This window comes from Mus caroli, chromosome 14, assembly GCF_900094665.2.
Source record: "Mus caroli chromosome 14, CAROLI_EIJ_v1.1, whole genome shotgun sequence".
Taxonomy (NCBI): domain Eukaryota; kingdom Metazoa; phylum Chordata; class Mammalia; order Rodentia; family Muridae; genus Mus; species Mus caroli.
Window position 1 is genome coordinate 21,594,579 of NC_034583.1, and position 16,932 is coordinate 21,611,510.

Below are 16,932 nucleotides of genomic sequence, written 5' to 3' on the forward strand. Positions count from 1 at the left end.
GAAGGAGAAGGAGAAGGAGAAGGAGAAGGAGAAGGAGAAGGAGAAGGAGAAGGAGAAGGAGAAGGAGAAGGAGAAGGAGGAGGAGAGACACAGAGACAGAGACAGAAAAAGCTAACTAAGCTAATGTTCCATCAGTGCTGAAGACCTTGTACTGTGCAAAGATTATGCCAGGTTCAGGGATTGAGGATCCTTCCTGTTGGAATTCTAGGATCAAGTTTAAAGAGTAAACCATACCCTTGGTACACACAGCATTAGTAAGCAGTATAGTCCATGACTCACAGGCAGAGGTGAAAAGCTTGCCTTGACCTAAATCCAGTTATTCTTCCACTATTCACAAGTGTTTGCCAAGTACTTACTGTGTGTAGGGCATTTTACCAGTTCAAAACTTAGGGGAAAACCCCCAGAAACTGCATTGTCTTTTGGAGAAGACAAACACTCCAGAGAGAACAGTGCCAGATACTGGTCGCTGTTGAATCAGTGCTATGGAGAAATTCAAAGCACTGTAGAATGACATTCCTATGGAAAGTCACATCTTCCTACCACAGTAAGCTTTATAAAAGCAAATTCACCTCCATCTAGAACAGGAGACATTGTGAGACTCTTAGTGAGTCCCTGGGTACTCCCTACATGTCTCTACCCCAAGAGAGCTCAAACAAAGAGGAGTACTAGGCAGGCAGTGCTTTCTGTCCACCCAGGGCTCTCAGACCAGCAGGAGGTACTAGGGACTAGGCCACAGATATAGGCTTTGCAGGTGAGTTCTGGAACTTGCCTGGTGGTTGGAAAGTTCTTTAACTTTGTTTCTTTAGCTCTAAAGGAGTACACTACCCATATCATTATCAACAGCATCCTGCCAGGAACAGCAAAGTAATGCTTGCTCAGGGCTCTGTGAGTGGTTGGCTAGCATCCAGGAAGGCCCCAAGACATGTGATACATGCCAGGTAACATGCTGCTCATGTGATGGGCATAGCAGACATGCCCTAATCTCAGAGCATTCTGCTTCTCATGGATGAGATTGACAAGCACAACTCACTGTCCCAGGTCTTTCTCTGTTTAAGATGAGAAGTGAGGCACAGAAAGGGAAACCTGTAAGGAAGATTAGGGCAACCTCAGTCATGTATTTGGCAGGAAAATCAGAAAAGGGGCATGTAAGACAGGCTGTGAGAACTTAAAAAGAGGGTCAGTGCAGAAGCTAGGGACAAGGGACAAGCAGAAGAAATAGGAGATATGCATGTCCCAGAGTAGCTGGGAGTAGAGAGTTAACCAGAGGGCACACAGCACTGGGGCAGCAGCTGAGAAGAATGGGATCTGGTCTTCATGGACCAGAGAGAGCCACCAATGGAGGTCCTGCGGGAAGATCAAGGGCACCATCTGTTTCAAGTTTCCAGAAGACCATCCTATCCCATGGGCTTTGCATTCTGTTGGGCGTTTCCTATGCTGCATGGATCCTGTTCAGTTTGATGGAGCCCCACTTATCTAGTTTTGTTGTGGTGGTTTTGTTGCTCATCATGCTTTGTCAAGACAAATCCAAACTGTAAATAAACTGCATCCAGACTGCATGTCCAATATGGGGCTAATTCACCAAATACATAAAGAGATCTGTCAACTCAATAGCAAAATAAACGCAAAAGCAACCTGATTAAGAAAAGAACAAAGGACTTGTATAGACAGTATCCTAGAGGAGACATATGAATGACATAGTGTCTGAAAAGATGCTCAGCACTGCCATCTCAGGGAGAAGTGACACTCAAGGCCCTCCATATCACCCTTGTTATTCGATGATATAACAAGAGCTCGCAAGAAAAGGGAACCCCAATGCAGTGATAGGGTGTGACCTGATACATTCCTAACAGAAAATAGTTTGGAAGGTATTTGGAAATAAAAACAAACCCACTCATGGACAGCAATCCCATTTCTGGGAATAGAATCAAAAGAATTGAAATCAAGATTTCTAAAAGATTGATGTCCTTCTATGTACATTACAACATTATTCACAGTGACCAGTATATGAAAACTATGTCTACTGGTAAATGAATGGAGAAAGACAATGTATCATGCATCTCAAGAGGATGCTGCTGCATCTTCCACAATACACATGGACCTGGGAGACAACAAGCTAATCAAACAAATCACCCAAGTTCAAATACTGCATGTTCTCTCTCACATGATCCAATGAGAGTCAAGGAATCTATCAAAAGAGGCTGTAGACTGAGACCCACGCCTGGTAAGGTGTGGTAGAGAGGGATGAGTTGTTCAAAAGAAATCATATGAGGAAGTTCCAAAGGCCAGCAAGGTGGCTTAGCAGGTGATGAGGCTTGCAGCCAAGTCTGATGACCCAAGTTCAATCCTCAGGCCCCACATGTTGGAAAAGGAGAACAAACCCCCAATAGTTGTCACATTATCTCTACACACATACTATGGCAGGCAAGACTAGCCCCCTACACTCATGCATGCACACACACACACACATACACGCACTTGAAGAAATAGCAAAGGATGAGCTCTTGAGGGCTGCTGGAGATATGTGGTGTGGTACACATCGGAGAGAGGAGATGTGCCATGAGAGCTCTGGTGGTGATAGATATGTTTGCTTTTTGCCTAGACTGTAGTCAAGATGAGAATGTACAAATACCCAAATATGCCAATTGCATGTATCAGTCACGTGCTGGTTATAGTATATCAATTAGACCTAAACCTGGGAATTTTAAAAAGAAAATGTCTCTCTGGCTACTGCATGGAGAACAGGCCACAAAGGAGGCATCCCTCAGCAAAGTGGGGAGGGGTTTGGGTTGCAACTTAGTGAAGGTGTGAATGATGTGGGGGAGGGGGGCTTACTAACTAGTCACCAAGCATGTGACCAGTCACTCCCCACATTAGGCATGTCATTGAGAGCAGGCTGGGGGATGAGGACTGTGTCCTCCCGGTCCTGTTCCTCCTTGAGTGGTTCAATAAAGAAGGCAGCAATAGTTCATGGGATATAACAATGAACATACAAGATAGGGCCTGACAAGTTTGTTTCAGGGAGCCTTGGCAGTTTCCTACTTTCTAGAAGGAGGATGCAGGTGCATAGAAGCTCCCTTTCCAGGTTTAGCACACGATCCTGTTTGATTCTTGGCAACATTGCATGGTGGGGGAATTAGCCCAATTCAAGATGGAGAAAAATGTTAGCATGCAGACATTACCTCATTCCATTAGGTAGTATTTCTCTGTCCCCATCCCACCTAAGTGCCTTACCCTCTAGTCCAAGAGGAAAAAAAATACTATCAGTGATGGTCAAAGGACACAGAACTTATTGACAGGTTTCAATTATCATTGGATGTACCAGCTAATAAATGAACACATCTCAGCAGTGCTTTATAAGGCTGGTTCAAGACTCTGCAGACAAGACTTCTGCTCTGCCAACTGTTCCTGGCCAGGGTCTTGACCAGCACAGGTAGGCTCTACAAATGTAGGAAGGATGGGGAAGTTATCCTTCCCATTGGCTTCCTGATGGGTACCCTAGTTGGCTTTAGCTGTTAACATGACACAGTCTAGAGTAGCAGTTCTCAACCTGAGGGTCACAACCCATTTGGGGGTCTAACAAGCCTTTCCCAGGGAGGTCACCTATCAGATATCCTACATATCAGATACTTACATTATGATTCATAAGAGTAGCAAAATTACAGTTATGAAGTAGTAATGATAATAATTAAACATTTGTGGGTCACCACAACATAAGGAACTGTATTAAAGGGTCACAACATTAGGAAGGTTGAGAATCACTGGTCTACACTCACCTGAGAAGGAAGTCTCAACAGAGGAATTAACCAGACCATATTGGCCTGTTGGTCTGTAGGGTATTGTCTTGGACACTAATTGTTATTAATGTGGGAGGGTTGAGCCTAACTTGGGTGATACCAACCCCAGGCAGGTGGTCATGAACTGTATATGCAAACTAGGTGAGTATAAGCTAATCTGCAAGGCAGATAGCAACCATTGCCCTACATAATTGATTCTGTACTTCTTGGCACTGAGGTTGATTTTGAAGTAGTATTATACAAAATAGTAAGAAGCCTGTCTTGAGTTCCTGCCTTAATTTCTCTCAATAATAGACTATAACCTGGATGTATAAGTCAAACAAACCTTTCCTTTCCTGAGCTGTTTTGGTCTCTGTGATTATCACAGCAACAGAAAGGAAAGTACAGTGGCCCTTGTTCCCAATGCCTTCCCTTCCAACAAGGCTGCTTCCCCTGGGCAGGGACAGTTTTTATTCCACCAGCAGTGATGATACTAGGTGGAGGTTTTCCCAATACTGGCAGAATCAAACTCAAATCAGCCATCTTTTTCCAAAAAGCTGCAACCTAACTTCACTGTTTCCTTCTCTGAGAGTCAGGAACCCATTCCCACAGGTCCTTCCTGCATCAGATATAACTGGTCCAAGTAAGGGTCCAGTTCTTCTCATGGAACTTCTTTCTCATCAAGTTCCAGCTTGGAAAGATGCTCTTCACTGAGTCATGGCAGGTCACTAACACCCTCATCACTCTCAAAATGTGGCTAACACTCAGAAAAACAGTACTCAGAGAGCAGGGCTCTGGCTACAGCCAGAGGAACCCAACAACCATTCTTATAAGCCCTCATTTATCAATGTCTTAGTGACTCCAAGGTACCACAGGGACAGGGCAAAGGCCATAGGTTACTGTCTAATAGAGAGGGTAAGATCCTATGAGAATCAGGCATTACATTGGAATCTGAAACAAAATATTTCACTTGTTAAATAAGACTTTCAATCAGAGTCTAGGCTGGCCAGGGCTACATAATAAGACCTTGTTTTAAAAATAATAAATAAATAAAAAAGAAGGGGTCTCAATATGAGAGTTTCACACAGGGCAAAGCAAAACATTGGACAATGAGGTACAGTAAGCAGAGGGGTTAAGACTTTCCTAGCACAGTGGGTAGAGGCTACTCAGATAGTCCCTCACTGCAAGATGGTGGAGTCACCTGGTGGGAATGTACACTACCTTCATATGCTTTTGGAAGACAGCAGTACCTGGGTGGAAGCCAAGGCCAACAAGCCCAGGAAGAGACACAGCAGCTGAGGCAGCAGAAAAGTGCCACCCGGCTGCCTGGAGCCCTGGAGTCCTAGGGATTCTTTCAATGACTTGTCACAGCCACACCTCAGTGAGTCTCTTTCCTAACATGTCTTGTCATGTTCTTCTTGCTGGAGTCACAAGAAGTCTAATACCAGCAGAAGTAATTAAAAATAAGCGGCGAGACAATGAACCATTTCGACTTTGCCTTCAGCTGTGAGGAAGGCCCGTATGTGTGCTGTGGTGACAGCAAATGCGTTTCTTGTCATTCTGTTGACTGACCACAAGTAATGAATGCTCCGGATACTTTTTTGAGACAGCTTTAAGATTTATCACCCTTGAAAAAACACAACAGAGACATATACTCACCCCAAACTTCCAGACCACAGTGTGGCTGCAGTCGGGGAAGTAGAAGGAAGGGCAGGGGAAAGAGAGATCATCTCAACAGAGCCTTGAGGTAAAACATCAATGAGAGAGAGCAGCCTTCTGAAGCATTCATGAAAAATAGGATGTAGCACCTTGACTCCTGCCACTCACTAAGGTTGATGAAAGCTGGCAATGATGTCCCCCTCCCCCAAACTGCATGTAACTCTAGTCTTTGTCTCCTAGCTGTCACAGAACTCAGAGCTGTAAGTTCATGTGTATTTCCTGTTCACAATCCTCCATAGCACCCTCACCGCTACTTTTGTAAAAAGGAAGCAGCCCAGCTTTTTTGATAAACCCACTGAAGCTCAGAGATGTTAGTGCCTGTGGCCCTGACAGCCTCTTGCATGGCACAGTCCTTGTGACTCCCAGCTCCAACCATGCACTTTTCACTGGACAATGCCCAGATTTTTCTGGCCCTACTTCATGGCTCCTTACAGTTACCCAGGATCCCCACTAGAGGTTTTCCTTCCTGGTCCATCTACAAGGGTGGCCACCCTGCCTCTCTCCATCCTGGAGTGATATTTGTCTTGTTCGGCAGATTTACAAAATTTCAAGTGTTATTTGTGGTCTGCTTCAGTTTTCTGTGAGTTATTTAAAGGTTTGTATCAACCTCATACTTCTGAGCTCCATTAGAAGACCCTGAGGCACAAGAGACTCCAGTAAATAGTTACTGTATGCTGAACTGACACCCACACCTTCTTTCATCTGTCCCTTTGCCAATAGTCCCTCTCGGTCCCACAGTAATCTGTTCCTATTGGATACAGACACAGCTAGTGTAGAGGTGATTATGAGGACTATTTACACACACACACACACACACACACACACACACACAATGATCTTAACTCCTTGGGTTGTCTGTGATTTTTTGAAAAATCCTATCTCCTTTTAATCTGCTCAAAGAAAGGTGAAACCCAGGCATGGAAATAATGGAAATTAGAAAGAAAAAGAAAAAACAAAAAATTCCTTCCAAATGGCTCTTTATTATTGGAAGACTGAGTTTCTAAAAAAGCAAATTAACCCTTTAGAGATAACCTACAGCTCAACAAGAGGGGGCTCAAGCCTGGTACCGGAAACTTCACCAACTACTCAGTGTTAGTGAAGTCATAGATCTTGAAGGAGAACCAAAAACTGCCATTTTACTAAACCAGCATAATCCCTACTACATTCTAAATATTTGTCCTTACACCCAAAGACAAGTATAGTCCTTACCTTGCATCAAGAAAACTTTGCAGCAGATAGAGACCTTACAGAAAACCACAACCAATCAAAATGCAGAGTTGTAGAGCCCAGTCCCAATGGATACATCTATAACACAGCATCTATAACACTCCTTTACTCATAGGGAGGTTCATTGAGGAAGGGGTGGCAAGATGATCATAAGAGCCAAAGGAACACAGAGTTTTCTGTAAGATTTGTGCCTCCAGGGAATGTCACAAGCTATGCCCAGTGTCACAGCAACAGAACTGCCTAAAACGGATCTGAACAAGGACAACAGTAGACATTCTAATGTGGATGTGGGCTGTCCATTCTACAGAAAGAACTTCTGGCAACTAAGGAACGCTGGGAGCAGAAGAAATAGTCTATCACAGAGGGAACACACCAATTGGTTATCCAGTACCAAATAGTCAGCCATGAAGACATACATATGAATAATATTACACATACTTAGCAAGTTGTACTCCTATACTTAGGAGTATACACCAACAATTAAAGAAAAAAAGAGGCCATGCTGTTTTATAAAAGAGCAAGTGAGATTTGGGGGTGGGGAGGGGAATGGAAGAAGAGGGAAATGATCTAATTTAAAAAAATAAAATAATAAAAAATTAAAATAAAAGAAATTAGCAATAGCTTTGCTCAGAAGCTGTGCTCCCCCAGAGTACTGTAGCCTTCGTGGAAAGATGGGATGTGGGGACAGTGAGCTTTACAAACCTCCTGAGGGGCTCTGAGGCAGAGCTAAGCCTTTGATGGTCCTGAATGCCATAGGACAAGGCAGACTTCAGCAAGGGAAGCAGTCCTGTGTGGGCAAGCCCCCATGCAGTCTCTTTAGAGGTCTAGGGAGCATCAGCTTTAAGCTTAGGTGATTTCAACAATGCTTCTGAAGTGCTTGGAAGACATATCCTGGGGTCCTTCTGAAATCAAAGTCTCCCCTTTACTGCATTCTAAAACTGGCTTCAGCTCCCTTCCGGTGGTCTCCACCAGGTCACCAAGGATCCTCTAGGTACCCTGAGCCCCAACAGAATCAATCAATTTCTCTCTCTCTCTCTCCCTCTCCCTCCCTCTCTTCCTTTCCTTGTTTTCTTTCTTTTTTGGTGTAAGGAATAAACATAGGGCCTGTGCAAGATAGAAAAGCAGTCACCCTGACCTACATCCCCTAGCCTCTTCAGAAGCTCCTAAAGGAGCTGGGTGGAAGCTCCCACCTCCCAATCTGTTCTTGAGATAACAGAACAGCAAAATGCACACAAGTGGCCCATCACTGGCCTTTGACTTCCCTTCTGAAGAAGGATCACATTTAAGCACACAGATAAGCACAGATTGTACCAAGGCCAAGTGATTTTTTCCTCTTTTGTTCTTGCCTACAATCCTGGGGTTCCAGTACCCCAGAGTCCTGCTGTCCTGCAAATTGTTTAGCATCTGGGGTCAGTGAGGACAAATGACACACTTACTGTCCTGATGCCACAGAATAAGCACAGTGTGGAGCTGGTCATTTCACTTTGCCTTTTCCTCAAGATAGCTGCATGTTCCTTAAGGATCAAGCTTAGTCTAAGGAGCCACTGACCAACACCATCAATTGCTTACTGTGGAACTCAAATCAATTATGTGGACTCTTGGTGCCTCAGTGTCTTCAAAAAAAAAAAAAAGAAAGAAAGAAAGAAAGGAAAAGAAAAAGAATGACAGTGTTCTCATCTTATACAGTAGCACCTGAAAGGTTTAAAATGGCTAACATTCTGCACACAGTAAAAATTTGTCTCCAGGTATCAGTGCCATCTTAAGAATTGAGGCCACAAGGGATCAGGTTAAAACTGATTATTTATTGAAGGAAATCCAGGGTCTGGGGAATGAAGAGGAAGTTAACAGAGAATTCCAGAACCATTTCTATTGCTCCATCCAGAGTCCTATGAGAATGGATTGCTCGATGACATTCAAGAAGAAAGATGGGTCATTATCCACATTTAATACCCAGGCATTGTTCTTCTGTCCACACCAAGAGTAAGTTAATGGGTAATCTGCTATTTAACATACAAGCAAAATATCAACCCCTAATGGTAACGAAAAGACAAATGAAGTTTGGCAGCTCATGAGCAGATCGGTCCTTCCCTTGGAACAAGGGTTAGAGGACACTACTCCCTTTATGTTTGGGAAGGGTTGCAAACTAACTTTTTGAATCTGTCCAGTTTTTGGGTTGGATTCTTGGCTCCTGGTCTGATGGTTCTAGGAGCATAAGGAGACGCTTAGTACTTTTGGGAAAGGTGTAGGGTGGGATTCCCGTTCAAAGCCATGAGAGAGTTCACTGGCATCCTCCTGCTGATCTGTACCATGTGAGGATTTGAGATGGCAGTCTCCACACTGAAAGCCAACTCTTCCCACTCATGCTGGACCCTGGTGCTGAACTTCCAGGCTCTCAGACTGCAAAGCTTAAGTCACTGTTATTCATAAGCTACCCAGACAATGCCATTTTGTTAACAAAATCCAAAACAACAAGGCAATCTCTGGTTTCCCAAGTCTTGTCAAAGATGAAATCTGATTCTTTCTAGTATATTCTTTCTGTTACTCCACTGACCTGAGATCCATGGTCTCCTGCCATTTACCCACACATATGACCATTGAAATCCAAAGAAGGGGGGCATCCTATGTAATGGTTGTAATGACCATCCTTCCAGGTTCTAATTCTAGCACAAGGCCTGGGTTTATATACCACACTGCTGAAAACCTATACGGTCCTGAGCATCCTGGGGTGAGATCTTTAGCTAGGAAACGCATACATGTTCCACTTATGGTCTCACTCCTATTCATTTTATTCTGTGGCTTCGTAGTTTATCTAAGAAGAAAATAGCCCAGGAAAGGGAGGTGCAGACTGCCACTACCATTCTCAGAGGCATCCACTGTAGCACGCCATGCTGAGGGAATCTCAATGATGCTCAGCTACACAAGGATTCCTCTAATTTCCCTGAAGACCCTTCAGAGCAGGTATTTGCAAGCAATCTTAAAGGACTGTGCACTAGTTTTTTCAAGCTCCATGGTCCAGTCAGTTTCTGTCACAATCAAACCCATGCATCGGCTACAGGCCATATGGGAGCAAATGAGCATGCCCATACTAAAATAACCCTGCCTACAGACTCAGAAATGTGATCCTCATATGCTTTTCGTCATGAAGTATTCTTATTTTTATGTAAGTTCTACTTATCTTTCTGTATATATGTGTGTGTGCTTGTGTGTGATGTATGTGTGTACAAGTGTTCATTCCAGGGCATGTGCAAAGGGAAATCAAAGGAGGACATCGGGTGTCTTGCTCTATTTGCCTTATTCCCCAGACATTCTCCTATTTGCTGGGGTGACAAGCATACACAGCCAGTATTGTTTGAAAATAAACTCTTACTTGCTGAAACATCTCCCCAACACACTGTTGTTGTTTGTTTGACTTTTTGTTCATTTCTTTGTTTGTTTTGACTTGAAAACATACATGTTATCCATACCCTATACTCTGCCAAAGCAGGCAGTAAGTCATATTAAACTTGCGGGTGCTAAGCTGCCAATCCCTTCTGTGTCCCATTTAGCCTGTCACTTCTTACCTGTTCAATCAGGGTCCCTCTATCTTTTGCACTACAGGGGACTAACAAGTTACAAGAAATAATCACTATAAGTTAGAAGAGCAGATGCATGATGGTGGCAGACGTGGCCATTTTCCCAATTTAAATGTATGCAGCATTGGTTCTGAGCAGATCCTGGAACAAGCATCGCTTACGTTGCGGAGTTCATGTTTTATTCCAAATGTGTAAGAGCTAGTGTTAAGCCACTAACCAAAGAGTATTAAGCAAAAGTAAATGGTGTCTCATAAATGAATAAATAGCTCCTCACTTCCACTCTTGGAAATAAATGCTGGCAAGGGACACATTGAGTAGGCAGTCATAAGGCTGCCTTCCCAGCTTCTCCAATAATGTATTCTCCTCTCCAGTGTACTCTAAGATGTTTATTGGGCAGCTGTCTTGAGCAAGGAGGGTCTAGGTGAGCACTAAACAGCTTTTATCAGTGACAATCACAAGGGCTCCCCAAGTCTTCCCCCCACCTTTCTTCTGCCTTCTCTTCCTTAAAACCCAGCTGCCCTGCTACACAGAAGTCCAGTTAACTATACTGAGGAATGGACCCAAAGATGCTCTGGGAGACTAGATACTGAGAGGAGGGGGAGGCCATGGTGGGAAGTCCCGAGGCCATTGGTGCAGCTCCCACCACATGTGGCTTTTCTACTGACTTCCCCTGACACCATGAGCAGCACAAACATGGCAAGTTAGAAAATCCAGGGGTCACATGAAGTAATGAGTCACTGCTATTTTATGACAGTAAACATGGGTTGTTGTATAGTGTAGTTCTGATAAGTGGTTTTCCATCTTCTCCTTGCTTCTTAGATTGGTGTTCTCTTGCTATATAACAAATTATCCAAAGCAGAGTGTTTTAGAACAACAAACATTTCTAACCTCACCCTTCTGGGGGTTGGGAGTCTGGAAACAGCCCTGCTGCCACTGTTACCAAAGGCTGCAGGTGAGATTTAGAATGGGCTGTTTTTTCATCCCAAAGCCTGGTGTGGTAAGAATCCACTGCCAAGTTCACTCACACTAGTAAGGAGGTTCCTTTTCTTGTGCTGCTAACATGGATGGCCCAGCTTTCTTCTGGGTATCAGCTGGTGGTCCCTTGGGTCCAAACAGCTGCCTATGGTCCCATGTGCTTGGAGTTCTCCTACTTCATCACGCCAGCAAAGAGAATCTCTAGGCCTAGAACTTTTTAAGAATTTTTTGGTAAAAACAAAAACAAAAACAAAAAAAAACCATTCACAACATCATTTGATTAACCCACATTAATTGAAATGGGATTAAAAAAAAACACCTCACAATTATAAGATTCTACTGGTCAGAAACAAGTCACTGGATCTGCCCCACTGAAGGTGAAGAGATTATATGGGGCATAAACTCTAAAGCAGTGGGAATCAGAAATTTACCTTTCTTTGCAAGCTCTTCCTGGCAGTATTGTTCAAAATAGGGGATATATCTCTATCTATCTCTATCTCCATCTATCTCTATATCTATCTTCTAACCCTAAACATGTGTGTGTGTTTAAAAATATCAACAGAAAAAGAAGCAAGTATAAAACTGGACGTATACCTCCTTAAGACAAGTCCTAGGGAGTCTGAAGTTTAGGGTTCATTTCTGTATGTGTTGACCAGTGATTGACAGATTATCAGGCTATAGGGCAAGAAATATATCTGTCTAGTGTATTGTACCAAGAGATCAAGTCTTGCACAGCTAAAGAGGAGGACAGGAGTGGTGAAGACTCCGATTCTTGAGCTATCTCTTATGTGTGGGGTTTCCATCAATGTCATCAACTTCATTCAGTGACCTATTTGGCGTCTTTACTCTCAGGCCCCACCCACATAGTGAGTCGGGTTTGGCCTTGTATAGGAAACAGCCCTTCAGGTAGGGCTGGGGCTTAGTTAGGTCTGAGAACTACTGTTTTATGGGAATCATGTTCCACTCTTATGATCTTTCTTTCTTCTGGCTGCACTTCCTGTTTTTATAGTCTCAAAGATTGCCAATTACTACATGTCAGACACAACTCTTTACTAAATAGCTAGTGTTCAAAATAATGGAGAAAGATGACTGCTTAGACCTTCCACATCATCTTATTTTACTGAGGTGCTAAATCATATTGGGGTGCTATGTAAGTTTATCACTTGTACCCTCGTGGGGAAGTTCATAAAACAGAGATTGTATGTGCATATGAATGTCATGGAATTCACCACCCTGGGGTTGAAGGGCAGGGAGAGGTGCACTATTAATTTCAAGTAATAAAAGACCTACTTACTACAGAAATAATTTCTGCTCCAGCTTGACATTTTCTAAGAGAAGAAGCTGTTTCATTTAAAGGACCCTCACTACAGTACATCATCACAATGCCAGGCTGACAGTCAGGATTGCTCATTAGGAAAAGATATGAGAAATCTGTATTTCATCTGAAGACTTAGGGCTTTGCATCTTTTAGCCATTATCTCTCCTTATAAGCAAGGTCAGAATGTTTCAGTGCCAACATCTCTGAAAAACTGCTATCTGTCCATGATCCACAAATGGGTTAGATTTATAGAGAACAGCACATGTCATACATAATGGACAATATTCAAAAATGGGGATGCTTATAAAAGGCCCACCACTTTCTTCTTTTTTTTCCTAGTCCCCAAATGGTACAGAACATCTTTCACTATGCTGTGTGATGTCAGGCCATCTGTGAACTTTCTATTTTGCCTGTAAAACATCTACAACCCTACTCTCACTTTCTGCTGCTGGACTTTCAGCTGCTGCTTTAAGTCCTGTTGCTACAAGACTGTTTATTCAAACTCTTACTGTGCTGGGTCCTACAGGGACACCAGGATGTCCATCCCTCTCCTCTCTACACACAATATATGCTCATTAGAAGTGAATATGATCTCTGTCTGTCCTGAAAAGACACCACCCTAATTAGATCCTAGATACTAGCATCTAATTTCTTGTAAGTTCCAAGAGGGAACTTACATCTCATTTGAGGGTTAGGCTCTAAACTCCTTGCCTCTTATGGGTCACACTTACTCCTGGCTATCCTTACAGGTTCCATGCCAGCATCCTAGCTACACCCAGTAAACCAAGAGCTGCCAGTTTCCCCCTAGCTTCAGAGGTGGTGGCTATTCCCAAGGTTAGGTACCAGACAATCCCTTTAGGGAACTGTGCTGTACAGAACACATGTAGCTTTCATCACAAGATTTACTGGTTAGGTAAGAAGTAAGATCTTACATGAATCAGAGACCTGCATAGGTCACGAATGACAACCATAAGATGAAACCACCTTTCCTGTTGTAGTCACACAATACGCATGCTCTCTGGACGTGGCAGAAAGTATGGCCTCCTTCTGTTTCTTTCTGACAAATGTGCTTAGTTAGGTTAATTCATGTCCTATAAACCAAATATACAAAACAGAGACAGGAAGGTGGGCATGGCCTGGGCTGCCTCATGTTCCTATATAAACCGTCAAGATAAAACAGGGAGCAAGAAGATGCCAGGGGCACCTGCTCTGCCTGACTTTGTTCCCAGCTGAAATCCTATCATATAAGTGACTCCCAACAGCCAGTTCATTGCCATGTACCCATTAGTGGAACGTGTTTAAAAACATGGGTTATGAAGACACACTCCCAGAGATAGGTGTGGGATAGGGTCCAAGTATCCATAAGCCTTTCCCCAGGGAAATCAAACTGGCTACCAGCTTTGAGGAACCAAACCATTAGGTTCCTAAAAAATATTGACGTCAGTCATAGATGCCCTAATGTACGGGTTCAAAAGGTTAAAAATATAATTTATTGATTCTACTTGGAAACTAAGAAGTAATTATAACAGAAGACAAATAAGCTTTGACAAGTGCAGAGAACTGTGCCCAGGAACAGAGAGAAGAAGTAGAGTGAGCCGCGGAAAGTCCTATGGAAGCAAGCATATTTGAGGAGATGGCTTCGAGGTCACTGCAGTCAACCTGATGTTTTACACATTCAGGGCCCATCAGGTAGCACTGAATTCAAGGAAAACAAACTAATGGGAAACACTGCCCAACAAGAGGATGGATCTTTTTCACACAACACGTTAAACGTATCTTCACAGGCTCCTCCATTCTCTCCAAAACTGGATGCATTCCAAAATCTACAGAAGCCATAGTATTTGATTTTGGTCAACCCACAAACACAGGCTGAGAAACCAAGGGTTATTATGAGATTAAGCCGACATGGGATACTTATCTGTGGATGATCTGGAGGTTGCAACAAAAGCTGGCCATGGGCACCACCGCACAGATGGTGTCGGTATCAACTCACCTTTCGGTCTGGCCAATTATATTTTGCAAAGATGGTATCGTAGGTGTCCACTGCCCCATCGGTTATGAGCATGATGGCCTGGCTGCAAATGCTTCCTTGTCCAGTGTGGTTGAACTGTGGGAAGAAATATTTAAAATAAAGCACACATCAGAGAGCCTGTGTACCCACAAGACTTCCAGGGCAGATGGTCTCGAGCTTAGAAAACCTCTCAAAACCCAAGAGTTCATTGCATACTGCCAATTGCAACCCACAGGAGGAACTTTCCACGTGGGTCACCTTTGTCCTCTGAGCATGACAAACTGCAATTAATTGTAGAAGTTGGAACAAACTTCAGACCAAGGCAAGGAGGGAAATTCTAAAACATGTGCATGTAGTCTACCTACGTTCTTCTACCCCCAAACACCACCCTCACTGCTGAAAAAAAGCCACTGCAGAGTCAGCCAAGGACTTCTTAGAGTACATTAAGAAGGGCAGCAGGCCATGAGAGAGGTAACAACTCTTTCAAAATCTGAATGAGGCTAATCTGAGGTAGTTGAATAGATACAGAATGTTTTGTATGTTAGAAATCGAAATGGGTTTTAGACAAGAATCAAGTTAGGAAAGCGATAAGGAACATTGCAAGGTTAAGTACTCTTCTTGAACAAAGAGCTTAAAATACATACATAAAGGCTTTATATTAGTCTGTTAGTATGTGTGATGTGCTGGAAATCCCAGATTGTACTTGCTAGTGTGCAAATTCCAACTTTACACATTTTAAAAGCTCCTACTCATAGCCAGGGATACAGGATATGCTTGAAATACCAACTCTTGGGAGACAGAAGGACAGGAGGATTGAAGCAAGTTCAAGGTCATTTGGTCTATGTTTCTAGGTAAGCCTGGGTTTCAGGTTAAGTCTCTGTTCTCAAAACAAACAAACAAACAAACGTAACATACATAATGGGAATGAGAGCATGAGCTGTGGCTCAGTAGCAGATCACTTCTTGCCTTCTATATGTGAGGCTCTGAGTTTGATCTCTGTACCACACACAAAGCTCTCAGCCTTCCTGAACAAGACCTGAAAGTGAGCAGACATAATAACCAGAGTGGTATATCCTTCCTATGAAGTGGAGGTGAAAAAATATCTGGAGTGAATGCTATTAATAATGCAAGTCAAGGTAACACCAAGTCCTTCAAAACCCCCAAATTACACAGCAATGCTGAGGCACTGACATATATAATATGTCTTTAACCTTCAGCAGCAAACACTCCTTCCACCACAATCTCCTGCTTATTCATTTGCTCAAAAGCATGAGTGTTACTGGGGATAAAACATGCCCAAATGTCTTGACCAAACTGGGAGAGAATGAAGAATACCCTTAGCCTTTCTGTTTGGTCCATAGTGACCTAGGAAACAAATAAGACATTCAAATAGAAGATAATAATGTCTAGTCTTTATTTGTTTACAAGTCTGATATGTTTACCATAAATAACTGTATGTATGTATGTGTGTATGTGTGAGTGGATAGACAGATGGATGGGCAGAAGGATGGATGGATGGAAGGATGGATGGATAGATTGAAGTAATCACTCTGAGGCCTTATTAGGACAGAGCAAGCCAACCATCTATGGAAAATCATGATATAGTGGAAAGTCCTCAATTCTACTCCAGAATCAGGTGTATTCCTGAGATGTTCTCTTCCCTGACCATCCATTTTTCCATTTGTAACATGAGAATAACAACATCTTTATGTAGTTGTTATAACAGAGATTAAATGCTCATTGTGTACCAGGGTAGTAGCATGAACCAAGGAAGGCTGAAGTCCAGAGAGGTAGTAAGTAGCCCATAGAGAAAGGACTTCTAACAGTTGGCATGTGAGCATGGGCAGAGCAGCACACCTACATTTGGCATGGTCTGCACTCTATAGCTTTCAGCAATAATAGGGGAGTTCCTGAGCAGATAGTGACTGTTATCGTCTGAGAATGTTCTCCAATTGTCCTTGAGTTGCCGGAGTGACTTTTAGTATAGCTGTGTAAAGAAGTGGTATGGATCTGTGAGAAGCAAAGCCAAATGGGAGGTCCCAAGATCACCAAAAACGAAGACTGCTGCTCAAATGAGACCAAGATGATAACAGGGAACAGATGTGCTGGGATGAAGAGGAGGAGACAATGGGGGGGGGAGAAATTTGTAAGGGTGGGACCAAGAAGAGAGGAGAGAGGGGGCTGTGATCAGATATAAAGTGAATAATAATATAAAAAGATAAAGACCATTCTTTTTTTTTTAATATATTTATTACATATTTTCCTCAATTACATTTCCAATACTATCCCAAAAGTCCCCCATAGCGCCCCCCACTTCCCTACCCACCCATTCCCATT

General features: G+C 43.1%; 1 protein-coding gene across 2 annotated transcripts in view; it reads right to left on the reverse strand.

Moving 5' to 3' along the window:
- Positions 1 to 16,932, reverse strand: part of Cacna2d3 (calcium voltage-gated channel auxiliary subunit alpha2delta 3) — an 810,117-nt gene that overhangs the window by 365,556 nt on the left and 427,629 nt on the right. For both annotated transcript variants that reach the window (XM_021181598.1, XM_029469011.1), the window contains exon 11: positions 14,578 to 14,691. In XM_021181598.1, coding sequence (XP_021037257.1) covers positions 14,578 to 14,691 — 114 coding nt within the window. The remainder of the gene's footprint in view (positions 1 to 14,577; positions 14,692 to 16,932) is intronic.